Source organism: Polyodon spathula, chromosome 10 (assembly GCF_017654505.1).
Source record: "Polyodon spathula isolate WHYD16114869_AA chromosome 10, ASM1765450v1, whole genome shotgun sequence".
Lineage (NCBI taxonomy): Eukaryota > Metazoa > Chordata > Actinopteri > Acipenseriformes > Polyodontidae > Polyodon > Polyodon spathula.
In genome coordinates, this window is record NC_054543.1 from 9,761,196 (window position 1) to 9,788,994 (window position 27,799).

Sequence of the window (27,799 nt, forward strand, 5' to 3'; positions counted from 1 at the left end):
TTAATTTGTATTTAATTACAATACCACTGTTCTTTTAAATCATAAAAATAGACAGGAATGCATGACAGGGACTCATGTGCACTTTCAGTTCTTTAATTTTCTGACCTTTGTACACAAATTACTACAAATGTACATTTAAATTACTTGGAGGTGTTTAAACTTGCCATTGTTTTTATAAATTGAATTGACCTGTGTGTCTCAATGTCCAGTTGCATTCATGCTTTTCCAAAAGTACAGTTTGATAGCAGATTTTTTTCCTTCCTGATCTGCATTTCAGATCCAGTTCACTTGAAACCTGATCGCTTATAGGTAGGCACATGGAAACAAGGTTTTGTCAACAAGATAATCTTGTTTCCATGGTCTCGGTACAGAGAATTATTAATCACAGACTGCTATAAGGCAAACTTTATAGTCCCAGCTCAATCTACAAAGGATTTGAATCTTTGTTGGATGCTACAGAGCCTGAGTTTGTGACAACCTGGATTATGACATCACTGGCGTCAAGCTAATTTGCAGTTACAGTAAAGGAGGGATTTAGCACGGTAACTGTCAGAAACCTTGTATGTCCCACTGTTGATCCAAGTGAGTGTCTTTAAATTGATCAGCCTGTCAGAAATATCTACATATAAAGCATAATAGAGGGATCGTAGAATTCAAGTGGAGATTGGTACAGAATATGTCACTTTGTAAAAAATATATTAAAACAGGTAAGAAAATGTCACAGTATGAATGAACCCTTTACCCATAATCAAATCATGCATTTCATATATCTACAGGTACTACAGCTATCTACAGCTTTTTAAATAAATTTGAAAATGTGTGTTTGCAGTAGAGTAACCATTTCAAAGTATTTTTAAGATAAATGTGATAGTCATGGAATTGTAGATGTATATTCACTGTGCATCTTGTTTTCCATGAATACAAAGTAGTTGATGTTTTGCTTCAGAAATAATTCACCTCAAAATTGAACAATAAATAGAGCTGTAAAATAATTAATCTTTTGATTTCCATCATCAGCCTTGAATTATTTAACTGTTATTGAATTATCTTCTTTTGGACTGATTTAGAAGCTTGCACCATTCGTTGGGGAAAATAATTTAATCCTCACTTACCAGAAAAGCTTCCTTCAGTGTAACTGGGCAGCTGTAATATTCAGCACACAGTTTGTGTGGAGAAAGAGGTCCTGGTATTGACCCAACCCTATGTTTTCCTCAGTCTTCTCAACCTCACTTCACCAGGGCTTTTTCACATGCCAGACAACCTAAGGTTTGCCAAGGTTTGATTCCACAAAGGAATTCAGGGTCTCAGACTTGGAATCAAATTGCAAATGGAACTGACAGTGACATCACAATGAAATATTGCTTATAAAGAATAAAACCATAGAACAATGTTTAAAACAACTAATTGAGTTATCATTCCTGTGTAGTAAAAAAGTGGAGGGACAATACAACCTACATTTACCCATACGTTTCTTGTTGTGTTTACAATTGTGATGAAATGTTGTGTGGGCATTCTTTAGCACATGTTAATTATTATGTCACACCATTCTAGCTGTATAGGTACAATCAAATCAAGTGATGATGTCACAGTCACCTGAGATGTTGAAGAAAACACTGATCATTTAAAGCAGTTAGTACTTGTGCATTAAGGTTTATAGGCAATGATATTGTAAAAAATGAAAAGCAAAGTTCTTCATCTTCAGTGGTTTGATGCCAGTCCTCTTTAGAAAAAAATTGATACAAGACAAGGTGTTATTTTTGTTTGTTTCTTGCAAATTACTAAATTAGCAGTGGATACAACATGCTACTTGGTAGTCCTAATTGTTTTCTGTCTTGGAGCTAGGTCTTTTTGCAACATGGCCTTTTTGTTTCCAAATGTGTTCCTGGATTTTTTCCATGTTGAAGTCAAGCTCAAGTGTCTGCATATCCCTTACAATGAAGCATATTCTGATTACAATCTTGTCCAGCTGAAGTTCAGTTGTTTCCTTTTGTGAGTGGTGCTGTGTTGTGGATCCCTGGGTTTGCAAAAAATAAAAGTGTCAGTTTTCAAGTTAATAGGTTATGGTTAACTGAAAAGGAGCTGTTGATTCTTTTCAGGCACATTTACTGTATGCTTGGGTAATGACAGTGTAATTGTATACTGTAAGTGCTGTTTGAATTAGCATTACCTGGAATAAATCTATGCTGATGCTGAGGATGTTTGATGTCAGATCTGTTCATGCCCTGTGCTCAGCTGAATGCAGCAGGGATAATGCCTATAGTTAAAACCAAAATAAATGTTAATAAATCTCAAGTCCTTATTTATTTTATGTATCCACTGTGTTTTTTCTTATGGTTACACTATGCATGTAACATAGTTTACCCTGGTTTACCATGTTAATTAATATGCTTTACCATACCTTGCTATTCTTTACAATGCTCACTAATGCTACACCATGCTTTTACTATACTATCCTCTTTATATATATATATATATATATATATATATATATATATATATATATATATATATATATATATATATATATATATATATATATATATATTTATAAGGATATATATATATACCAATAATTGTCATGTAGAAAAATCAGGTTTCACAACAGCAGCCTGGTTAGGACAGCAAAATAGTCCTTGGTAAGAAATTATATGCGTCATTTCTTGTTCAGTCTTGCAGACTGGAGACAGTGTCTGTGTGCATCATGCCCTACCCAGAGCTCTATTTTTACAGCAGGGACAAGCACTGTGGTATGCGTCTGGGAAATATCCAAACACATGAAATTAAAGCAGGTTAGTTTTAAATATCCCTTTTTAATGGTTGTACTGTATGTGTTTTTTTCTTAAAACTACTATTACAAAGTTAAGAAAACAAATATTTGGCTTCATGCATTCATTAGTGTTGAAGGGGCAAGCCAAAATGTTGTCTACTTAAGTTTCTTATCAATTTTTCAATAGTTTTTTTGTTGAGTGTTTTGAAGTAATGGGTCAATATTTTTTTTCTGCAGTAAATGTGTGCAGGATAATCCTGATAATTCTACCAATATGATTATGAATATACATAATAGAGATGACTATTTCCCCAGCAATACAGCTGCCATATGTTGCTTAAACGTACACTTTTACTGATTGTTTCTAGACTTTATATGGCCATACAGATGATGTGACCTGCCTAGCCACTGTTTTGACCTACAGTGTGGTAATCAGTGGATCACTTGACAGAAGATGCATTATTTGGAATTACAATCGACTGAACTACATCAGTCATCCTCCGGAACATAATGCAGGGCTCTCAGCAGTGGCTATCAATGATTTAACTGTAGGCTTTTCTGCCATTATCATGACACTTCCATAGACATATCATGACTCTTTAATGAGTACATAAGTCCAAGGAAAGTAGAGAGTGAGTGATTGATTTGTGCATAGGAAACATTAACAGTGTACTTAATAGTAATAATTTCAACTGTGAAAGGGAAAGAAATAACCAGGTGTTCACCCAGGTATATAAGATATCAGGAAATGGATGTAGTGCTTTTAATTTCACTTTATTTTATTTCACAGGCAGCTTTTTGTTTCTTTCAACTTGTATTTAATCCGTACAGCCTTTTTACAGGGGGGACACTGCTTCATGTGCAGGGCCTTTCCTTTACCTTTGGACTATCAAAGGTCAGCTGTTTCTTCTAGCAACACCTCTTGTGGACCTGAAGGGGGCATTCTATGCTGCTGTTTTACACAAAAGTTTGAAAGGGACTCCAAAAATGTAATTGTCACAGGGTGTGCTGATGGTATTGTGCGAGTAAGTACTGCTTGACAAATCTCAGTGAATATTAATATCAATATATTATTTTATAGCAGGCAGTCTCCTGAATTATTTTGTTTCATGACCTAAACAAGCCATACAGGGTGTTAACTTTGGTCGGTTTTTGCTTTAAACTGTCTAGTTTGCACATTCATTTTTATAATTTCAAAAATGTTTAAATGTCCCATTATTGATCACAATGAGGGGAATTAAGGAAGACGCGCTTTCATGACGTCGTTCAGGTACATCAGTGTCACAGCAATAGCGATTTTAAAAATAAATGTGTGCGTGCTCACTGACACAAATGAAATAAGCCAGTTATTTTCAGGTGACATTGTATTTTACCTCAGCATGTACCAGGAACTGTCTCCTTTGTCGCTACAGGGACAAGATAGCTAAATAAAACAATATCATTTTCTATAATGGTTCCCCAATAGAAGTGGTAGAGGAATTAATTTTGGAGCCGGACGTATAATTTATTTTTTCTTCACACATTGATAAATGATTTGCCAAGTTTCACTTCCAATTAGTATTACCCTTCAGGAATAAAAAATGTGCAGTATGTGCCACAGTAATGCTTACTTTAATAAGGGAGCATTAGGGGTTTTTAAAAAAAAAAAAAAAAAATGTAATGTAATACCTAATTGGTAATTCCCAAATAAAGGAACATGCTCACATATTGATAAGATTAACAGTCAATCAAATATCAGTAAAAAAAAAAAAAAAATCAGTAATCTACTGATGTTACCAATAAATATAAGTTTTGCCAATATAGATATTCTGTTAAATAAGCCTTTGATTGGGCTCATGAGTGGCGCATCCAGTAAAGGCGCTCTGCTTGGAGTGCAGGATGCACCCTGTAGTCTGGAGATCGCAGGTTCAAATCCAGTTAAAATCCAGTTAAAATCACTTCTGACCATGACCAGAGGGTTGTTCCTAGGGGGCAGCACCCAATTGGCCAAGTGCTGCCTGGGTAAGGAGGGCTTTGGTCAGTAGGGGAGTCTATGGTTCAATGTGCACCAGTGACCCCTGTGGCCAATAAGGTGCCTGCAGTTCTGCAGTGGAGCCATCAGATCTGTGTTGTCCTTCAGCACTACAGGTCTGGTGGCCTCGCTGTGGATCCACAGTGCAAAAAATGACAGATTGGCAGGAGCATGTGTTCCAGCCTCTGTTTCCTGAGTTGGCAGGAGGGTTGCAATGGTCAACCAGGATCAAATAATAATAATTGAGCATTTCAAATTGTGGAGAAAACAGGGTAAATAAATAAATAAGCCTTTGTGTCCCTTCAAGTAGTGTCTGTTTTTATTATTTTTTTACTGCTTAAAAGTAGTTTTCCAGGTAGAATAAATGTATTTTGAAATATGAATATCATATATTCAGTATGTAACACAAATCTAGGTTATTCACTTGAAAAGGTTTCTAAATTAGGCAACAAATGGGTCCCAAGTCTCTCTTAAATCAGTGGGCACTAGATGTGATTTATGATTATATGTGTGCGCTGAATTGTGGGTGTTTTTGTTCCCCTTATAGTTATGGAAGACAGAATATGTGCAAACACAATTACCAGCACATCAAGTAGAACCAATGTCTCCAGGGCACACAGTGGCTACAACTCTAAAGGAAAGCGGTAACATTAATATATTTCATGTTAACTGTGGCAAGGGGCCAAACATACAAGGAAAAAATACTACTTTTATTTTTTTTTTTGTAATCGTTAAAGGTAATGTTTCAGCATTTATTGCTATATACAATGACAATAAGCCTTCAGAGTATCACTTATTAGTCATTTAAAAGAACTGAGAGTGATTGAAGTTTCAAGCTGGAAGAAACTGTCTACAAGCCAGTGGATGTTGATAGGTAAATGACATTGTACCAAACTCTGTGCAAACTTTTGGCATGTTTAAATTAGAAAGACTTTGATAATGTAAACTACTACAGATCTGATATTGACTGGGGTTTAATTTTCACAGACCTTATTTAAATGTATTGTACAGTCTTGTATGTGATAATGGTAATTACGTTATTTTCAATAAATCACCACTGGGAGAAAACACAAGCGAGACTTAAATGGAGTTGAAGAGTGGTGTGGTTAAAATCTGACCCGTTTTAAATCATTAAATCATTAAATTATACTATGATTCATTTTTCTACAAATATTTGATGCTATTAGTATATTTATCTTAAAACGCTCAGTTATAAAGCTGTACAGGGATTTGGATAAAAGTTTCTAATGTACCATACAGCCTAGTTACAAGGGATTGTGTGGCAGATTATTAAGCATACAGCCAGTAAACACTGATGAGCAATTCTGCTGAACTAGGCATGCAATCTAGAAAGCAATAATACCCAAATCCAATTTAGCACACATTGGTTACAGCATAGCGTCAGCGCATATAAGTATCACAGGGTACAAATTAAATTGGGACACCCTCCTCTTGTAACATCACAGGTTTATATTAGATGTATTTTTCTCAATTTAACAGCGTGCTGACCGTAAATAAAAACAGCTTCTAATACTTCTTTTTTTTTTTTTCCAAACACATCAGGTAAAAAGTGGGAAAAAGACCTTGTCCTTTTTTGAGAGCTGAACAGAAGCCAAGAAAATTCCCGAAAACGATATAAAAATAACCCTGCAGTTACAGCAATGGCAATATCCAGGTAAATTATTATTATTATTACTATTATTATTATTATTATTATTATTATTATTATTATTATTATTATTATTATTATTAAACAATTTTTAAAGTGGGAGGTGCTGAAAGCCATTGAACTAAACTGTAACCCCTTTATATGTTGAAAGCCATGCAAAGCCAGAGGGTGCCTCCACATCTTCAGCATCCCTAGTTCCAACTACCCTGAATATAATATTAAAATACCTTATGGTTTTATGCAGTATTTGCTTTCAGATATTGTATCTTTTAATGGGCTCACAAAAATCCCAAATTGCTACCCTTTAAATATTTGAGGTGAACCATCATTCATTTTGACATTTAAATTACAAATTCTTAATAATAAAAATATTGATCCCAGAATCTCATCAAGCAGCTTCTCAAAGGATCCCAAAGTGTCAGCTTCAACAACATTACTGAGGAGTTGGTTCTAAACTCGCACAATTTATCTAATCTCCATTTGTGACCGCTGGTCCTTGTTTCTTTTTTCAGGACGAAAAGGTCCCTTGGGTCGACACTGTCAATACCGTTTAGAATTTTGAATGCTTGAATCAGATCGCAGCGTAGTCTTCTTTGTTCAAGACTGAACAGATTCAGTTATGTTAGCCTGGCTGCATATGACATGCCTTTTAAACCAGGAATAATTCTGGTCGCTCTTCTTTGTACTCTTTCTAGAGCAGCAATATCCTTTTATAGCGAGGTGACCAGAACTGAACACAATATTCTAGATGAGGTCTTACTAATGCATTGTAAAGTTTTAACATTACTTCCCTTGATTTAAATTAAACACTTGTCACTATATATTTGAGCATTTTGTTGGCCTTTTTTTATGGCTTTCCCACATTGTCTATGTTAAACATTACACATATCACACACCTGTCTGGGAAAGTCTTTCCATACTGGCATGACAGCAAAGAAAACAGGTTCTAAAACAGCCTGTTCACATATAAAATAAAAAGATCACTGCAAGCTATTGATGCTTGCAATGATCCTATGGTCTAGATCTATTGCTGAAGATATATTTAATGCATGAATGTATGAAGTTATAAATAGTTGATGAATCCTTATTTGTACACTAATATTTATTAAGTAATAATATATGTTACGCACTGTTTTTCTTTTTAAAAGTCAGAATACATTACTGGTTGGGGATGATTGGGGCCGGGTGTTTAGCTGGTGAACTGAAGGGTAGGATAAGAAGGCAGAGCATCAGTTTTAAAGGCAAAACACAGCTTCTGTGCTAAAGCCAGGAGTTTAATCATTTAAAAACTGCTGTCAACCAAGATGTCTCGGAAAACTGAGCAATAAATAATAGATGACGCATACCTTCTTGGACAAGTTCTGGAAATCTTGCAAGCTGGAAAGCTGCAAAAGAAGAGTGTTTTTTTAAGAATATTAAGATACGGCGTCTTCAGTCTGCCTTCTTCTGCAGACTTGTTATAAACTCTTAGCTACTGCCTTGAGAACCTGACACAATATTTAATTTAAAGACATCCATCTGGTTTAATTTCAGTGCTGTTCAGTGGAATTTATTTCTTGTATATTTTTATTCTGTTTTAGGAGGATCTGATACTGAACTACTATAGTGCTTGAGTCTGTGACACTCTCTAATAAATAGATCGTATTTTTTATGTGCTGTTTTGTTACTGTTCTTCTTGCTATTGTAAAAAACAGTTGTCATGATTAAATATGACTGCAAGCCAGAACCAGCTTGCTTCAGATTTATTTTTTATAGATTCAAACACAAAGCAGCTGAGAAAGAAAATGCTCAAAAATACCACACTAAAGAATCTCGAGGTATCTGCTCTTAAAACCAGTTTACATGTTGACACACAATTACTGTAACCTGTTCTTTTTATTTTAGATATTTATATTGGTCCACTTTAGAATGGGTTAAGACTCGCTAAGTGAGTAATCAGAAAACCTGCCAGAAATTGAACATTTCTTTTGAAAAACATTATACACTTTACTTTCTGTTTTTCTACCTTTATATGGAAACACTTTCCTCTACCTTTGCAAAATGCAATGACTGGCTAAGTTATTTTCCCCAACTAATAACACAGCATAACTATTTCTAGATGTAATAATTTGCATCAGGATATTGTAATGCATTATCAGGAGAGCTGTCTGAAGTGTCCAGAGAACACAATAGCATGTCTGACAAAACCAGACACATTAGAAATGAAATACAAAAAAAGTTTTCATATTTTGACATATTTGAGAGGTGTTGTTTAAGATTTTTTTACACTAGCCCAAAGGTGATAAATGGTATGTTTTATTAGTTTCACTATTATTAAAGGGAATGCAAGCGCATTTTCAAATCTTCAGATGATGCCCTCTATCTAGATTTCATTTCTAGTTCAGTAGGTACAGAGCAGATTTGAGCTTTTCTGTGGTTGTAATAATAAAGCTTAATACATAGCTTTATTTTTTAAGGAATTAGTACACTTACTGTACAGTTTAATAATCTATGTGTGTGTTAAAACTGAATGTCCAGTTATATATCAGTAATAATCAAAGATATAATCATTTGGTATGGGCTTGAAATCAACAATTTACAATGAAAGAACATTGGAGCTTTTGCACTAGCAACAAACTTGTATGTATATTCTCTATGTGCCAGTTAATGATTTGCAAGTGTGTCTATATATATATATAATATATATATATATATATATATATATATTATATATATATATATATATATATAATATACTATGTATATTGATTGCATTAATGAAAGTTTCAATGTTTTTTTTTTTTTTTTTTTTTTTTTTTTTTTTTTAAGATGTCCCATTGCCTATTTTTTATTAGCTTGCATTTTAACTGTGTGTGGAAATAAAAACTGACTTTGTGTATTTTGCCAAATGACAATAATGTAATGGTAAACTTTTACAGAGTTAAAAGCATATCAATACATTCAGTTTCTGTACTAACTTGAAGGGAGAGATAGGGGGAGGGGGGCACGAATTAAGTCTCAGTAAACAGGAAGCCCTAGTGCCTATAGCTTCTCTCCTTGTGGTTTTAGTTTACTACAAAAAGATGCGATTCTGTTTTTTTGGGGGGTTTTTTGTGTTGACAATATTTAGGCCAAGATACTTTTAAACAAAACAAACAGCAAACCACTGCAACAATAAGCTCTAGCTTTTTACCACTTCTCAAGTTCAGCCAACCATTTGCAGAGGTTTGATGAAAGTTTAAGGAAGTGTATATTAGGCTTGTAATTTTTGTATCACTTTCATTCACAATAGCTACTTTGAACATCAAACCTCCATTCAGAGTTGATTGAAATTATTTCTGTGTATTTTAGCTGGGCAGCTGGACAGCTTTTGTCATAGTGCTGTTCTCTCAACAGGTGGCAGCATGCAGCTCTGGCTATACTGGTGTATTAAAGGAAATCACAGCCTGTGTAAGAAAGCTGTAAGTACACAGTCACGCATGTACTGGTTTAGAGGATAATGGCTGTAAGCTATTTTTGAGTTTGTAATATAATGTCCAAGAAAATAGTTGGGGGTATTGTTAAATTCAATTGTTTTGATGTTATTGGATGCAATAGTGTTATTACATGAAAAAAAGTAATCATCTATTTGTTTAATTACCGTCTTTTTATTATGTTGAACACATTCAGTTTTTGGTGGGAATTTTAAGGCCATGAAAGCTGTGGCTGAGTGACCTCTGAGGGACAGTTGAATGGCGTCAAGGTTTAGTCACTCAGCCATGAAATGAAGGCAGTGTCTGTCCTGTTGTCATAATCACCCAGCAGCAACAGCAGGGGGCTTTGTCTCCATGGCGATCTCTGCATGTGAATACAATTATTAAACAGAATGTATCCATTCGACAGACATTTCTACAAACGTGTCTAAAGATGGTGGTTTGAAATAATAATATACTAATTTGGCTAAAATGTGATTTAGGGAACAGATCTTTACACGTTTTCATATTTGTAGTTTATAGGGTTATATAGTTATTATAGTTATTGTCTCATTCCGCATCATAAAAATAAATAAATAAATAAATAAAATTCCCCCCAAAACTTTGTCATAACAATTAAAATGATTTGCACAGAAATCTTCATTTCAGTATTTATACTAGATGGGCCAAATTAAAAAGTTTTTGGTTAAATCCTCAGTAACTGTTCACTGTAAGTATGGTTGAACTGATGCTGTGATGCTGATATTTACCACAGTAAAACATTAAAATGATCACTATACATGTTAATGCCAAACCATATCAATCAAAGCTCACGTCAGTTTTATATGTTCAACTAAAGACATTTTTTTTTTTTTTTCAAAACATTAAAAATGCTGTTGCTTCTACGTAAACTTCTACCTGATGTTTAGGTCAGCAAATGTGACTACTATTTTGAGTATTATTATTATTATTATTATTATTATTATTATAATAATTACTATAGAATTAAATATTATTATTATAATAATATATTAATATAATATAATAATATAATATAATTTAAGTTTACTGGATAGGAGGAAAACTATCCTCCTTTTTTTTTTTTATAATATATATATATATATATATATATATATATATATATATATCTGTGTATAAAATAGAAACTATTTTTCAAGGATGGGTTTCAAACTGTCACTATAGAACAGTAATCTATTTTTACTGGGTAACAAACTCCCATTGTGCATGCACCACTTATTTCCTGGGGGAGAAGGCTAATAGAAGGCCATAGAACTGCCTTTTCTAATGACCATCATTAAGATGCGTGAATCATCTTAGAAATGAAGGGTAGTCAAAGTTAAGGATACTGCCACAGTACATAGTCATGGCAGTTAGGAATAACTTCTCTTTGCTTTACTGTTCACTAACATATTTCTTTAGGCAGTTTCTTACAAGATAAAACTGGATGACATCTGATAAGCACTTTTATGAAAAAAGAAAGTCTAAAAGTCTAACATGTTTTAAAACATAAGACTGCTTCACAGCCACAAGGTTGTGTGTATTAATTTTTTTTTTTTTATTGTATTTGTTTCCAATGCAAACCTTCCGCTGTTTCTACAAAGAAATTGCATATTAGATACTGTATACTGAAACGTACAAGCAGAAATGGCTTTTGGTCACAAAGTTAGCAGAACCTGAACAAAAACGTATTATCTAAGCAAACTTATTTTAGAACAAAATATTCCCTAAATAATAAAGAGAAAAAGAATACGGCATTGTTACCACGATGAGAGGGAGTGCGCTGTGTTTAACCTTTCACACTGTACTAATTGTGCTAATTAGAAGGGCTTAATAGACTGGAAAATAATCATCATACATCTCACTGCAGAAGAAAATGACCTTCTGAAAGACAATAACAGTTTAAATTTTAATACACCAATAATTTTATAATATTAAATGTCAAACTGTTAGGCTCTCTCAAATAATTAAATCAAATAAATTATAGCACCTAGGCAGAACCATCTTGTAGTCTAACCCAATTATAATACACTGTAAAACTAATTATTAAGCAGCATTACAGTTGTTATCATTTTTAATAAATGTAACCATTAGTGGGCTGATGTACAGAACTGGCACTTTGCCTTGACTCTAGCCTGCTGGGGGCAGGCAGAGGATTGTGCTTAAACTCCTTTTCAATGTTGCTTCATCATTTTAAAACTCAGCAGCAATCCAAAGACCTATTGTTGACTGGGGATTCAGAATGAAAATGTAATAGTGTTCTCTGCCTTAATTTACTGTGTATTTTCACTTATGTTAAACTATGAAGGTGCAATCAGTGGATTCATGTTATAAACCCTGATTAGCACTAGTCTTGAACTACCTTCTCTTCCTAAGGTACTAAATGTTAAGTAGGGTCTGTGAAACCATCCACGTCTGTGCTGGTTTTATTTATTTTTAAAACAGATGTTCTGTGATCTATAATGCATACAGCATTAAGTGGAAGGAAATTGCACACAGTAGTTGAGCTTATCTTCTCCACTATGTGATCATTTTTTGTCTACAACTGTGAAGTCGCAAAGATCTCCCAAAGATCTTTTCTTCAAATCTTTTCTTCAGAAACACACCCAATAAAGTAACCAAGCCAGAAATAAACAGTGCAGACTTCCATTAAGGGGTTTGGAAGTAGTTTGATACCTTTTATAAAGCTTTTAAAGCCCACTGTTAAAATTCATGCAATTAAAACAATACATTCTTTAGTTTAGAAAGTTAACATTGAATTCCTTATAATGTATACATGCAAAAACTCATTGTTTGTATACCGACTGGAATGTAGATTGAACTTACTGCCTTTAAATACCAGTACTTTAAAAACGCAAAACACCAAACATCTTATTTTTTACAGTTCAAACAGTCTGGATCATTTAACAGGGCTATTATAACGATATAAGAAAACATAAAAAAATATGAAAAATATTGACTCATATTTTTATAAATAAAACATATCTGACCCTATTGTGAACCAAGTGAAAAGTTTGCCCCCATGTTTTTTTTTTTTTTTCTTCCTGAAAGCGATACAGTAAAACAATTAAGAAAAAATATTGCCTCCTGAAACCAAGTTGCTTCTTGCTAGCTTTTATATGCAAACTTTGCACTTGCTTCACAATCGTGTCCATATAACCTATGATACAGTATTCTATACAGCTATAGTATATGTGTATTTACAGCTGTTTCTCCTCAAACAGTATTTGTGCATACACAGTCCCTGTACAGGCTGATTTGTTTTCTGGCTGGGGTTTAACAAGTTCAAGTTCAGCATATGTTAAGCTCTCTTCTGCAATCTTGGGCTGTATTTAAAAAAACAAAACAAAACAACAACAAAAAAAAACAAAAAACAGCAGTTATGAATAAGGTATATGGATGATAGACAGTGGCAATAATGGAGGTTAAAAGCAATTCTTAAAATCCCACAATGTTTCTCTTGTGAAAGGATCACATAGAAAACAGGCAGTATGTATATTTTGGGATTTATATGCATTTTTAGATCATAAATCAAACCTAATTTTCTGCAGGTCTAATGAAACATGTTTTACTGTACAGCTTGCCAGGCTCGGTGCACTTCTACAATGATCTGTTCATGCTTAGCTCCTGGCCAAAAGCGTGACTGAGACAAAATATTAAATACCGAAGGATTAAAGAAAAATAAAACAAAAACAAAAGTCTGGGTTAACTGTAGATTCACATCTATTAGCAATACACTTTTGCTATAGCATTAGTCTGAAATTTCATTATTCAAACAAAATGAACACCCCCAGAGCTCAGTTAGTTTGTACAAATGTGGTTTCACTTTACAGGGTTCATTTGAAATCATGGTCAACAAGTTAAATCTGTGAAAATGCCTCTGTGAATCCTACAGAATGCCCTCAACCCACAGTGTAGCTTCTGTAGATTCAACAGTATTGTTTAGGGTTCTCGCATATCTGAGGCCTATCCTGTCATCATATTCCCTGCAAATTAATATTTGCAAATGTGTATCACCTTCAAGTAAAATCTTCCTCTGATTTAAAAACAAAACAAAACAAAAACAAAAGTCTGGGTTAACTGTAGATTCACATCTATTATCAATACACTTTTGCTATAGCATTAGTCTGAAATTTACAACATACTGCTTACAACTGTTTACATTTCTTTAACAATACATAATACATACTGTGTTTACATTTAAAGCAAAGCTTACATTCACACAATAGTGTTTAATCACAGTGATACATTAAATTAAGAACACAGGCTTATGTAACCCTACTAATTGGGTGAAATCTTAAATAATAATAATAATAATAATAATAATAATAATAAATAATAATAATAATAATAATAATAATATACAGTATATGTGTTAACGTTTCAAGCAACTTTGCAAGTAAGGGACCTTAGATTTTTCCTTTAATATAGAAAGTTCTAGGGAAAAATCAAATGTCCCATGGCAAACTATGTGTTTATATAATCGTAGATTTGGGTTTACTGTGCACATTGTAATGGCTCTACTTAGTATTACATTTCAAAATTCTTAATCCGAAAACAAAATCTCAAAACACCTACTTTATGTACCTCATGCAAATTTAAGGACTTGAGTTAATTAAATCAAAGTTGCCAAATGTTTGATTTCATTAGCTCAAAATGGCATTGTTTCTGGTGTGCATTATCTACTTATTTGTGATGTTACTGGATTAGATTTAGATTTGAAACAACACTGTATTCCCTGAGATGGGTCACTGAGCAGGATTGGACGATGTGTTGTTTTTATACATTTTTATGATACTCCTATAGTAAACATAATTCAATTTAGACAAAACAGGCTAAATAAATAATTGCATTTCAGAAAGCAATAAAACAAAATAAAATTAGTACTTTCATAAATGGAAAAGGTGTTGCAATAACTTCAGCAAGCAAGAGGGCACTATAAAGCATGCATCATAATTTCCCCCATGCATATTTCTTCCTTGTAATAATTAAATTGAAAAATATGAAGAAAAAAGAAAGAAAACAAATGCTAGAGGTTTTGAAATGTAAAGACTATACAATTTATAACAAAAAAATTAAATGCACCAGGATGATAAATAAACCAAACTCTTTGGGGGAAAAAAGAAAAGCTAACTTTTTTTGGTTTTTAATATAATAATTAAACAGATTTTTTTTTTCCACTTCTTCCTTACTGATAAATATGAAAAAAAGGATAGGGTATCTTTTGTAAATCAAGAGAATACAATTATTTTGTTTTGTTTGCTGGCTCTTTAGACGACTTTCTCTCCCAGAAAAAAATGTTATGTCCAAGTTTCTGACCGTGGCGAGTTAATTGGTCTGAAAATATATATATATATATATATATATATATATATATATATATATATATATATATATATATATATATATATATATATATATACACACACACACATATACACACATACATATTAATATATATATTAATTTGAAACATTTTATTTTCACAAGGATTACTGGATTACAAATTTTTACATATGGCATGCAACATAAACACTTACCAGAATTAGTTTTCTTGACTGTGTTTTTAAAAGTTTGGGCCTTCTTGGTGTGTCAGGAATAGGTGCTAAAATAAAGGTAAGGACTTTTGTAAGTATGGTGTCAGTTCTTTAGTAACGCTTATTACTCTACATGTGTCAAACAGGTACAAGTATTGCAAGTGTAGTTCTCATTAATACATCTGTGGAAGGGGTGTGGGTAATTCACTGACCAGGAGACAGACAGGTGTATTTGGGAAACACCACACAGGTGCCCAGTTTTATTTTAGACCGGCTCTTTTTTTGTATTTTTCTCTCCGGCAGAGGGCACTGTTGACCGTGGGCTGCCTATCAACGATGATAGACAGCACCACGGAAATACCACAGCTGGTACACGAACCGCAAATGCACTCGCAGGTGCTAAAAGAAATAATAATGAAAACAGAAGGCGAAAAGAACAAGAGAAAATAAAACAGTAATAAAACTACAAATAAAAGGTGCTGCACTCGGCAGCGTTATCCCGGTCGCCGCTACCCGCACGACCCGGATCACCGTCCTACTCTCTCGGCTATCTAGCCTGCTCTTTCACAATACGCCGGGGTCTGCCCAAGGGTTCCCCTCTCTCTCTTTCTGTCTCGCTGATTCCCGGTCCCGAATCAAAGCGTCCGCACCCTTAACGCGTCTAAGTGGGCAGACCTGAGGAAACAACAGAGCGTTATTTTATAGGACCGACAATCACCCAAGACCCGCCTCTCGGCCATTCAGAGAGGGGGAAAGTCCACACACACACTTTCCCACCTCCCCGTGTCACTGCCATGACTCACAGGCGGTTGTTGGGCGACTGCCGCCCTCTTCCTGCAGCCCGTGAACACGCCAGCAGAGTCAGCACAGATCTCTCCCTGTTACAACATCATATGTAGGTTGTCTCTAATTCTATAAGAGATGTCACCTTGCGTAGTGAACTGTGAAGCTCAAACTATGTAAAATTATGTTCCTAATAGTAAGACATCCTACAAAGGAGGCACAAACCACTTCAAAATAATCTCTTCTCATTTTTTGTCTTTTTGGGGAGTGTACTGGGGAGGGAATCTTGGGAACTGAATGTTATTTTAGGGTATTCAAGTTTGTGGATGGAAGGAAATTAAAGAGCCAGACTTGTTTTAGTTATTTCACAACAACAATTACCTCCCTCTTCGTGGTTGTGGTAATAGTCAATATGCCTTAGATAATTTTAGAAGATAGCTGGTTTCATGTACATTTATTTTTAATTCATATGCATGCACAAATAGCAAGCTTTCTACAGAATGTAAATGGTTGGCATGTGTGAGTGTTTTATGGGTTATGGCTGTGCACATGTGGTGCCGGTATTAAACCCTATGTCAAAAAACAGATGTGTTTGACGCACCAGAAATGCTTGTATGTTCTTTAAGCAATTGAGCATTTATAATTGTTAAACAAAATGTAAATCTTAGATTATATGTTGTGTTCGATAATGCATTAAGAATACAAAATATATAAATGTATTTCACATGCATTAATCCTAATGATAAATATGTGTATATCTCATTATTTCCCCAATGTTGAAAAAAAAAGTTTGTGGCTCTGATGGTGTCCAGTAATGCTGAAGAAAGTACCTTTTGCTGGTATTTCTGGTGGAACATCAGCATTTTTGTTAGATTTTTTCTTTTTGTGTTTCTTTTCTTTCCTTGTTTGTAGAGGCGATGAGCTGATAACACTTGTTACTGTTTCTCCCGAACTGGAAACAAGAAATAAAACTCAGTGAACATGTTATAAGAGGGTAAATGAATAGCCTGTGTGATCTCTATAATATTTAATTGGCCACCAAGAAGATGTTTAAACCCAACGAAACATCTTAGTGGTGAGCATGGCCCTTTTGGATTAGGGTCTCGCTGATCCAGTTTATTGGGATGTTAAATCAAATTGTAAGCCTTGTACTGTGGAATGCACACTTGTAGTCATTGGCATTATGTTTTGTTATTAAATTGTATTTGACGCTTGCTTTTGTTTCGATATATTTTTGAAATGGTTTAACAATTGCGATAGACACCACATGTGAGTTGTTAACTGTATGGAGTGTAGTCATGGCACTTAACAGAGTCTGAAGCAAAGTCTCACAGACGTATTGTTCTGTGTTGTGTGGGATGTTTTAATAGGAATTGAAACCTGCTATGAAGGGAGCCATTCTTATATCCTGCTGAGTACACAGCCTAGTAAGTGACTAGCAGTGCTGCCTCCTAAAAGAAATTAAATGTTCTCCACGACTATAACAAATCATCTCTGTTGGTTATTATTTTTTCAAAATCTCCCACACAAAAACACATCAACATTAAAATAGCCTTACCTGTTTTGCGGACATTTTACCAAATAATAACTTGCTGTCAAGAAACAAAAACAAAATGAATACACAGAGTAACCTTTTACAAGGCACATTACAGTATTGTAGCCGAAATATGAATAACCTGAAAAAAAAGAATATATATATATATATGTGTGTGTGTGTGTGTGTGTGTGTGTGTGTGTGTGTGTGTGTGGTAAGTTTTTGCAGCTACCACAAAAAAAGAACATTTAAAATAACGAGAAGAATGATTCAGTTTTGTTGACACATAATTATTTTTCACAATAACCCTATGCAGCAGAAATACATAGTTTGGTTTAGTTGGCTTTGTTGTACATACCTTTTAATCTTCTTTTCTTAAAAAGACATTGGCAGATAATTATAATGGTGAACAGCAACATGCAAATAATGCCAACAGAGCATATCAGCACTGCACAAAGGAAAAGATCTGAAACACATGCACAAAAAATAAAGTTAGAAATATTTCTTTCAAGATGTCTGTATCAGATTGCAGAATTATTACTGCTGACGGTTCAAATGCATGCATTTATATATATGTTGGATAGTCAGATTAAAAGCAGGATTATGTCAGTTGAGTTAAGCCCACCACACAAAGCCCGACTCAACCTGTCCCGACTCATCTCATCTGAGTTTATGTAGATTCCGTGATTAATTTTGGTTTGCCGTCACAATTGAGTTTTTCCCGATTGGGGGTCGCACACTGCTAAAACTGAATTAAACTGACCCCAACTAGATCTTAGTGACTGCTATGTATGCAAATTTAATTAATACTGCCCTGTACACATTTTTTTTTAATTAACTTGGCCCAACATAGTGACCATCACACTATGCATGGCATCGTATGCTGATTAGGCAGCAGAGACCAAAAAGGAGCACTTAGCCTATTAATTTAGCTAATAAGCATTTACACCATGCAAACATTTCAGGCAGCATTTTACTTTTTGTATAGTTTGTCTGCTACACTTTAGCCTGTGGTAAATAAAATCAAACCTGTTCATTTTTATTTGATTTTGGCGTTTTTCTCAGCGTGTGGATCTAGGGGCTTGTGATTTGTGAGCTATTGGAGATCGACGCACTGGTTACTTCTGTTAGTAACCTTGGTTCTAAGGGCATGCACATTGCAACAATTCAGTTGAGATGAGATGAGTCGGGATGACTTAAGTCGGGCTGTATGCGTTAAGCTTTAAAGGACCCAGCTCTGTCAGTCTGCAGTACTCAACACATGAAACCATTTACCAGTAAAGGGAGCTTGTCACATACTCCCTACCACCACAGCCCACACCTCCTCACCCACTTAGACAAAGCCTGTCATCAAGCGCACCTATGTCAAATTTCTCGAGTTAACAAGAACACATGCTGTAATAAGTAATAACACTGGGGGGGTCAAAGAATTATCCAAACAGTTACAGCACATTGCTCTGGGGAGTATGTTACCTACTGGGCACAATAAATTATATTATTATAACATGAAGAAAATTATTTATTAGTCGGATTGTCGGATTCACAGCCACGTTTTTAGCAGTAGATGAATCAAGAGTGTTTTCTTTACAGAAGCTGTATGTTTTGAAATGGATTTGGATTTTCAGTTGCTAAATGGTTTTGTCAAAGACACTGAGTTGACGTGGGTCACGGGATGTATGGTATAACCTTTACCACATTGTTTTCCATGTGTGATGTAAAATAGCGTTGAACCACAAGATCTTGGATCACGGACAACCTTTAATTCTGTATCCTGCAAGCTGGTGTAGTGCCCACATTTATTTATGGATTTCTGCCTCTAACACACTGTAATACAATGAGGGCTGCACTGAAATAGTGCTTCTGTGATATTTCATTTGAGACCAGCCTCACCTGTTTGTATTATTGTTTTATGTACTGTTTTATTTTTTCATTACTTTATGTTTAAATATTTACAGTATTTGTAAGTGTTTGGCCCCTGGCATCGTTGTATTTATAATATTAATATGATACTGTATACCTGTTCATATTATGCATGGATCTTTTATTTTGTGCCTACTATGTTGAATTGTTGATTACTCAATTTCACCAGTATAAATCCAGATAATATAAGCTTGGCTGCTCTTTAGCTTTTCTGTTTAAACTCAAAAAAACATGTTGTACTAACAGTAAATTAAATCTTACAGCACAATTGTTGGGATTCTTTCTATTTGGTATACAGAAGACTCTCTCCTAGAACCTTTCTGAATATAGCAGTTTGACCAGGTCTCTACTAAGACAGGTCCATCAGTGGTTCTTGAAGAGAAATGTCACAGTTTGGAACATGCATTTGTGAACTGTGCTATACTCAACAATGTTTGTGAGCCTCTTACTCAGAAATACTGTTTAAAGATAGAAAGTAGCTTAATTTAGAATGGAGTTCCTTTTTAGGCTAGTCTGGGATGGCTATATAATTTCATGGAGGTGTGTTTATGGTCTTTTACTTGTTTACCTCCAAAGCCCTCATCAGGCAGTATCATTGCTGGTGGTTGTGGTAGTCAGGAGATATATATATATATATATATATATATATATATATATATATATATATATATATATATATATATATATATATATATATATATATATATATATATCTCCTGACTACCACAACCACCAGCAATGATACTGCCTGATGAGGGCTTTGGAGGTAAACAAGTAAAAGACCATAAACACACCTCCATGAAATTATATAGCCATCCCAGACTAGCCTAAAAAGGAACTCCATTCTAAATTAAGCTACTTTCTATCTTTAAACAGTATTTCTGAGTAAGAGTATATATATATATCTCCTGACTACCACAACCACCAGCAATGATACTGCCTGATGAGGGCTTTGGAATCCGAATACGGTATCCATTGGGATGGCTGTCTTTAAATTAAACACTGTCTAAATTGCGCAGTCAATAGTTCCTTAAAGCTGTGGTCAGGCACAACAAGGAGGGTGTTAACCTTTGCTTCACAACCAAAACAAATGATGAAAATGTAGTGTTGTCCACAAGTAGGAAACCTATAAACTCTGGGAAGCCATATGAAGGCTGGCAGGACATTGCCTTTGAAACTAATTCAGAAACTACAGTACATCCCAAGCTTTATTGACTCCATCAAGACTTTGTGAATAGGGCTTATAAATTTTACAATATGCATGTCCCATATACTACAACAATGTGGTAGTCCACTCCCTCCCTTGCCTAGTGGAAGCAAAGGCACACCAGGAATTCACAGAAACTTCAAATAGTACAAAATTTAGGTTTAACTTTTAAATGAGACTGTCAACAGTGATTTATGTCTGATGAAGCAGACTGCACAAAAGGCTAAACTATAGAATATTCTTATTCACAGGCACTAACAAATCTAACAGGAGTATGGGAGATACTGCAGCTTTTAAAGAATAAACATAATTATAAATACATACAATTATGCTATTATAAAGATATTCACTAATATATTTTGTTTGTTTGTGTTATATATATATATATATATATATATATATATATATATATATATATATATATATAAAACTTCACTACATTTACCTTCAAAAAAACTCCAGATTCCACCACTGGTCTTCAAAACCGGTGATATGTGTACTGTAATAGATTTAGATATATGTCAGCACATAGTTAAAAACAACATGAGTATACGTTTCACTACTGTATAAATTATAGGTGCAGCATTATGTAATGATGATATATGAGGATTTACTTTTTTAGCCCACTTCCTGATACATTCAGTGGTGGCTTCGAACACCCACACTGGCATCCAAAAATACATAGTGCTGGAAGCAGTCTTCACTGAATAGAAGCAGTTAAGTCTCATTAGGCAGTTGCAGCATTTTTCTGAATGAACTGTATGACTGAGCAGCTAACTTTTTTGATTATCTTGCTGGACTTAAATCTAACCTGAATTATGCGGACCAAGAACTGAACCACGAAAACAATCATAGTTTACAATATGAGAACTACAAACCCTATCGCCTGCTTTCATCTAATTCAGTTATAAATACAATGCTTTATTTACCCACTAACTATTCGTGCCAAAAAATAATTTTCTGAAAAGACTCAAGCGTGATTGTGGGGAATTGAGATGGGGAACCACATTAACAGTTAAGAGTCCATATGAAACTGACCCTTGCTGGGAACAGGAGGTAATGCTCTTAGGACTCTGGAACTGCCAGCACAAGCAGGCCTGGCGTAGGTTCTGTGCTCTGTCAAGAGGCACTTTGTATTGAATTCATACTCTGCCTAATTGCTTCCTCCCCCTTGGTCCCCAAGTCTCAGACATGAATTAAACAGTGAATTACAGGGGAACCAAGTGGGGGTGTTCTCCTTGATGTCTACACGGTCATAAACAGGGCAGATGTTTTCTGAAAACTGCCACAATTGCGAAATGATGTGCATTTTACGAATTTTAACTAAGTTGCTCAAAATTGTCCATTCAATTTATACTTCTAAAACTTTCAGAATGCTTAATTGGTCTGTTTAGAGTCCATGAAAGCACTAGCCCTATTCATAACGATGGTCTCGTTTGGAGAATCACTCTCATTACATCCTTGTAAAATTACAGTAGAAACACAGCATCCACTGGCTCCCCAGTCGGTTTCATATCAGGTTACAGCAAGACGCAGACAATTTGTAGTTTACTTGCATTGATCCACACGCTTGTGTTCATTCCAAATATATTATGAGTGCCAGAGATCTTTGGATCAGTTTCATGTTGGAATATTTATTAGAGTCCAATGTAATGGGTTCCAGATGGAAATGCATGAGACAAAATGAATACATTGTAGCTGTCAGTATTCAATATATTTTCAAGAAGTTTGACAGAGATGGATTCTCAAACTTGTATGGATTTCAAAAAACGAATATAGCCAGCCACCTTCTTTATTACACTGCTTTTCTGGTTTCCTTGATTTTTTCCCTCTGTAAGGTACTGTGTATTTGTTACAGCTCATTACCAGTCCGGTACTGAAGCTGATAATGTATGCGTTGATTTCTCAGCTGTTTCAATATTCATACTCTCTCAAAGAGCAACAAAATACCTACATTATTAAGGCGACTTACTGAGACTAGGGTGTGTGAGCTATGCATCAGCTACAGACTTACAACATCATCTCACCCGAAAGTTTGAGCACAAGTGCTCAGGCTCACACAGTGAGTCAGCGATGCCTCTTTTCCACTTAACGACCGAGCTGTGCCAGGGACGTACGGAGCCCTCACGGTGCGGTTAAGGGGAGCCTGGGTTGTTTTTCCAATGCAGAGCCGAGCCATGCTACTGATGTCACACGCAATAAAAAACAGATGTTATTAATTAAGTCAATTTGCCAAAAGATGCGCAAACAAATGGTATTCAAAAATTAATAGACCAACGGTACATCTTGCATCACTATATTTTGTTAATATATTGAGGAATGTCTTTATAAACCACAAATTTTACTGATTATATCGACTTACTAAAGTTTAATTAGTTCTGTTGAAGGGGAAAAAAGAAGATTTTAAAAATAGGATTTGCCAAAGGTATCCTGTTTAATGACAGTTGTTTTTCTTGTTGATTTTTGTTTGGGTGGTTAAAAAAAGAAACTGAGCGAGCGCAAAGAGAGCCGTAGTTCTATGTATGGTACAGCTGTACAGCAGACTATATTTTTGTAATTAAGTTTAGAATTGTTTTATTTATTTAATATAATAAAGTTCAAGGATGAGAAAAATGGTAGAATTTTGTATTTTTGAGTGTGTGAGTTAAGTGTACCGTACCCGTGGTTTATGTCCATTTGTTTCAAATTGTCAAAATTCAGGCATAAACTTTCTCATTTCTGACTCATGACTTCAGATCTTCTTGAACACTTCTATCTGCCCACAGAGAAACTAGAGCCTACACTTCCTCGGCGTCCCAAGACTGTACCTCTCTCATCACAATCTTCTCTCATCACACTCGCTGCCCGCCTTTCAGGAGTGTACTGACTGAAGCAACTTAATGACGAAAAAACTTAACCCCGCCCCTGGCTCGGCTCCGCTCGCGGGCTTCACGGTTTGGTTCTTGCTCGGCTCGACAAATAGCTAGTGGAGAACCACCTGTACCCGTACCGTACTGAGCCCTCATGGGTCAGATGTGCCAGTGGAGAAGGGGTATGAGTGAGCGGGGATTTGAACCAGGGACCTCCTGGTTACAAGCCCTTTTCTTTAACCACTGAAACAAAACAACTCACACAATTGCATTTGAAATCACATCTGATTCCCATTTTCTCCACTAAAATCAACGAAGGAGTGCATCTTGACCGGAGAAACTGTTTGCACTTAAATGCATACAGCTAAAAGTCTCTGGAAGGATTTAAATCATTCTGTCCCGAGAAACTACTCCGTGAAAATTGTTAGGATATGTGTTGGTTCACTTTCTTTGACTTGCAGAGACCATTTTGTTAAGCTCACCCAAAGTAAAAGATATAGCCCAACCCTGTTACCTGAATCACAGATAGGGTTGATAATAACTTTGATCAACAAGGTCATGGTCAAATTGATAGATAAATTGAAAAAAAAATTTCATCTATCAGCCTCCTTAATTATCTAAGTTACTAAAAGAAAATAATATTTTAATTCCTAGTTAGATGGTTAAAATGGCATCCATTTCAGGTATTTAGAACTTTTATGCACTGAACACATATTTTTCAGAAATGTATTTGTTTGTATATTCTAGAGATCAATTAAAGGATGATTTAGTGTACACAATAACAAACATATTATTTACTTGTGTATCTGGATAAAATAATATTATTTAAGCTGAAAGAAATTAATTGGATTCCTTTTGCATTTTAGAGTACATAGAACCAGCAGAAAAAAACAACATGTACAATGAAAACATAAACCCAGCGAAAGTCAATGCAGCTATTTCAGAACCCATTGTTCCTTTCAACTGAACTACAATAACTCAGAATAGGTTATGCAATGAAATTCCTGTTCCTATACTTAATTTGAACCTTGCCAATTTTGCAACATGCTGCCACAGAACACCAGCCTTCTTGATGCCAAAGTCTTTACTCAGAGAATAGCATCAGGGTGTATGATTGTCTGCATGATTCTGTGCATGTGCGTGTGCTGTATGGCTGTGTCTGTATTAAATCTAATACAGGTCAATGAAGGAAAGCTGACACTGCAGCCAATGCCAATATTATGCTGTAGCATCTGTGCCAAAGTTCCTTCTGCTGTCATCTCAGCTCGTCCAAGCTCTATACATTTCCTAATGATTGTTTTTAATGGCATAAGAACAATTCATAGTGGAAATATTATATATGGAGTCTGGAACAGGTTGCCAGACTAGATGACCTAGCGTGTATGCTGATGCAGAATGCGTCTGATTTCTCAACTGATGTTTTCATTATGTGTTATTAAACCAGAATGTATTGCCTTATAATCCTATTGGATATAGGCAATAAAACAATGAAATAATACAATGTGGCTGTAACATAGTTTCACTGCAATGTTATTTCTTTTTTTTTCTGTTACTGTAACTATTTAGGTAGCAGTGAGATTTTCAAATACAACGTAACACATAAACATAAAACAAAACATAAAAAATACTGCCGTAGAAAGCTAACTGCTCAACACCTGTGCTGCATTTCTACAAGTCTCACAGCTCCCAAATACAAAGTATATAAAATACATAACATGATATTCCTTATCCATGTAGTGGCCACAAATATTACTATTCAATTATACAGGCTCCATGCAGGTGGTTTTCCATATAAAATAATGGTAAGGGACTTGACATGGTTTCTTATCAGCAATCTTTTTAGGTTTCAGTACTATATGGATTTAAATTGTCATTTTTTAAAGAGGCTGCTAGTATGTTGTATATCTTTGCTAATTTAGTTCACATAGCACAACCAAGGAAATTCCTCTCATTCTTTAGAGAGACAGGGGTGAGCAGTCAAAGGAAACATATGTATATTAATTGCTGCTCACCACAACTAACAAAACAGATTTATTGGAGCAAGAGTGGAATATTCAGGACCCTATTCAAAATATACTGTCCTCTGAAATGGAAGTAAGGGATATGCTTTTGTTGTAGGAAGCCTAGGTTACTGGAACAGCTTTCAACCATAACTGAACTAAACTAAACTTTTGTGAGGACAAAACTCTGTGTAACTAGATATTACCCCTTATTATAAGTATATATTTTCTTTGCTGAACTTAAATAAAGTGTATTATAAAAATAAAAAATAAAAATAAGTATTTTGCCGTTTTCTCTTACCTCTTAATTCTGCAGTCGCTGTGCCATTAGATGTCGCTCTCCACTTATTTTGTTGCTTTCTGATTTCCTGGACTTTGCACGTATAATTCCCTTTGTCTTCTTTTGAAAAGTTAAAAATGACTAAATTATAGATTTTACTTGTTTTCCCTTCAGAAAACTGCAACTTTTGCTGATTAAAACCTTTTGTATAATTCCCATATATTTTTACCTTTCTCATGTTCATTTTGACAAGTAAATGTTCTTCATCTGGTACAAGAGAAAACATCCAGCGTACAACCAAAAGACTGTTGTTTTTTTTTTGCTGGGATACATGACAGGAAAGAGTGACATTTTCACCCTCCATAAACATGGCCACTGGTCCTGGGGATACAGTGACATTCAGGGCTTCACAAATTTCTGGAAAAGAAAGCGAAGAATACGAAAATAATATTCATGTAAATCAAAGTAATGCACGTTTTTCTTTCAACACTGCCTCTTGTGGAAGTTAGAAATACAGCAGCAAGAAATACCACAGAACAAATGAAGGAGGGCTAGTTAATGGTTACACTCTGCTGTACCAATATTACCTAGAGAGAAAAAAAATGTTGCAGTGGTCTACAGAGTTCACAAAGGGACTTAAAACTTAACTTGAAAAGTCACCAGGATATGAAGACTGAAACATACAAAGTGAATCTAAACAACAAGATGAAAACATTATTCAAGATACAGTATTGTGAAATGTCATACTTGTACCAAGCTTTCCTTCAGTTTTTCAGATGTCAAATGACAATTACAATGTACAGCTCCATCAAAACTGTATTCCACTGTTGTCATGGTATAGTTATGTATAAAAATGATTCAGCCTTAACTTTGATATGACAATATAAATACATTAGTTGCAATGTTTGTTTACAAAACTCCCTAAAAATACAGTGGAAATGCCACTGGTTTTGTTTACAGAAATGACGAGGTCACTAAACCAATATGACTGCTCATTCACAGTGGCTGTTGATTTTGGTCTGCTGAATAACTCATCTATTAAAAGGCTGCTTAGTGCAATTTTCTTACCTATCTCTTAATCAGTTGTTCCTACCCCACTGCAGGCACACCATGATCTCATTCATGAAATATCACAATTACCTTGTCTGGATTGGCAGAGAATCATGTTTGTGGGGCTCTAGACCATTGCTGAGCCAGGGAAATATTTCTGTATACATTTCTGTGCATGTGTTCTTTGTCTGCAATGGCGTACTTTCCTACAATAGTTATTTTATATTTTGCTTCAAAACAAAACTTTAAAAACCAAATGATAGTCTTTCCTTGAAAAACCAACAACATTCTATTACCTTTCTGCTGTGTTTCAATTGGTGTTTACATTACAATCATTATTTCAGATAATTAGTCAAACTAAATACTGTTAAACAGGTCTTCTAAAGAGTATAGTCCAGCTAGGCTGGTCTATAATGTCCAAACTTTAGAAGATGTTTTTTGCTTTTCTGAACTCTCAAGTAATCCTTCAACAGAAAAGCACAATTCCTACAGACTGACTGATCAAATTACACAAAACTGTTTACTTAATTTTAAAAGAAATGCAAAGAAACTGCACTTACCTCCAATTAAAAATTTATTCAGGAGAACTATGACCACTAAAAAGATTTTCATTTTTCAGACACACAGACTCCATAAATTCAACTGAGCATTTTAACTAAAGTCGTCGCAGGATTGTTCTTTTCTGTTGTAATACGAAACAGTACTTGTTCTGTTCCCAGTTAGAAACACCCTCCCTCTTAATC

General features: G+C 34.8%; 1 protein-coding gene and 1 long non-coding RNA gene across 4 annotated transcripts; both read right to left on the minus strand.

The window, feature by feature from the left end:
- Positions 1–9,100, minus strand: LOC121321801. The gene is made up of 3 exons (XR_005950974.1): positions 7,794–9,100; positions 2,168–2,254; positions 1–2,014 (listed from the first exon to the last, which is right to left on the minus strand). It is a non-coding gene; the product is annotated as an uncharacterized LOC121321801 (long non-coding RNA).
- A 163-nt stretch (positions 9,101–9,263) lies between these two features.
- LOC121322093 (V-set and transmembrane domain-containing protein 4-like) lies at positions 9,264–27,774 on the minus strand. 3 transcript variants are annotated; one of them, XM_041261608.1, is made up of 8 exons: positions 27,617–27,774; positions 26,028–26,423; positions 21,323–21,376; positions 18,109–18,216; positions 17,775–17,808; positions 17,047–17,168; positions 15,437–15,501; positions 9,264–10,263 (listed from the first exon to the last, which is right to left on the minus strand). In XM_041261608.1, exons 1-8 carry the CDS (start codon positions 27,666–27,668, stop codon positions 10,171–10,173), a joined length of 924 nt encoding a protein of 307 aa, XP_041117542.1. In that variant the 5' UTR covers positions 27,669–27,774; the 3' UTR covers positions 9,264–10,170. The 3 variants fall into 3 exon arrangements, with proteins under 3 accessions (XP_041117542.1, XP_041117541.1, XP_041117543.1); XM_041261607.1 differs by lacking the exon at positions 9,264–10,263 and adding an exon at positions 11,045–13,222; XM_041261609.1 differs by lacking the exons at positions 9,264–10,263; positions 21,323–21,376 and adding an exon at positions 11,045–13,222.
- Between the last annotated feature and the right edge of the window lie 25 nt (positions 27,775–27,799).

Coding starts and splice junctions, on each gene's coding strand:
- LOC121322093 (XM_041261607.1), bottom strand. CDS start 27,668: ATGAAAATCTTTTTAGTGGTCATAGTTCTCCTGAATAAATTTTTAATT. Junction 21,377..26,027: donor AGCGACTGCAGAATTAAGAG/GTAAGAGAAAAC, acceptor AATCTATTACAG/TACACATATCACCGGTTTTG. Junction 18,217..21,322: donor AATCTGGAGTTTTTTTGAAG/GTAAATGTAGTG, acceptor CATGTGTTTCAG/ATCTTTTCCTTTGTGCAGTG.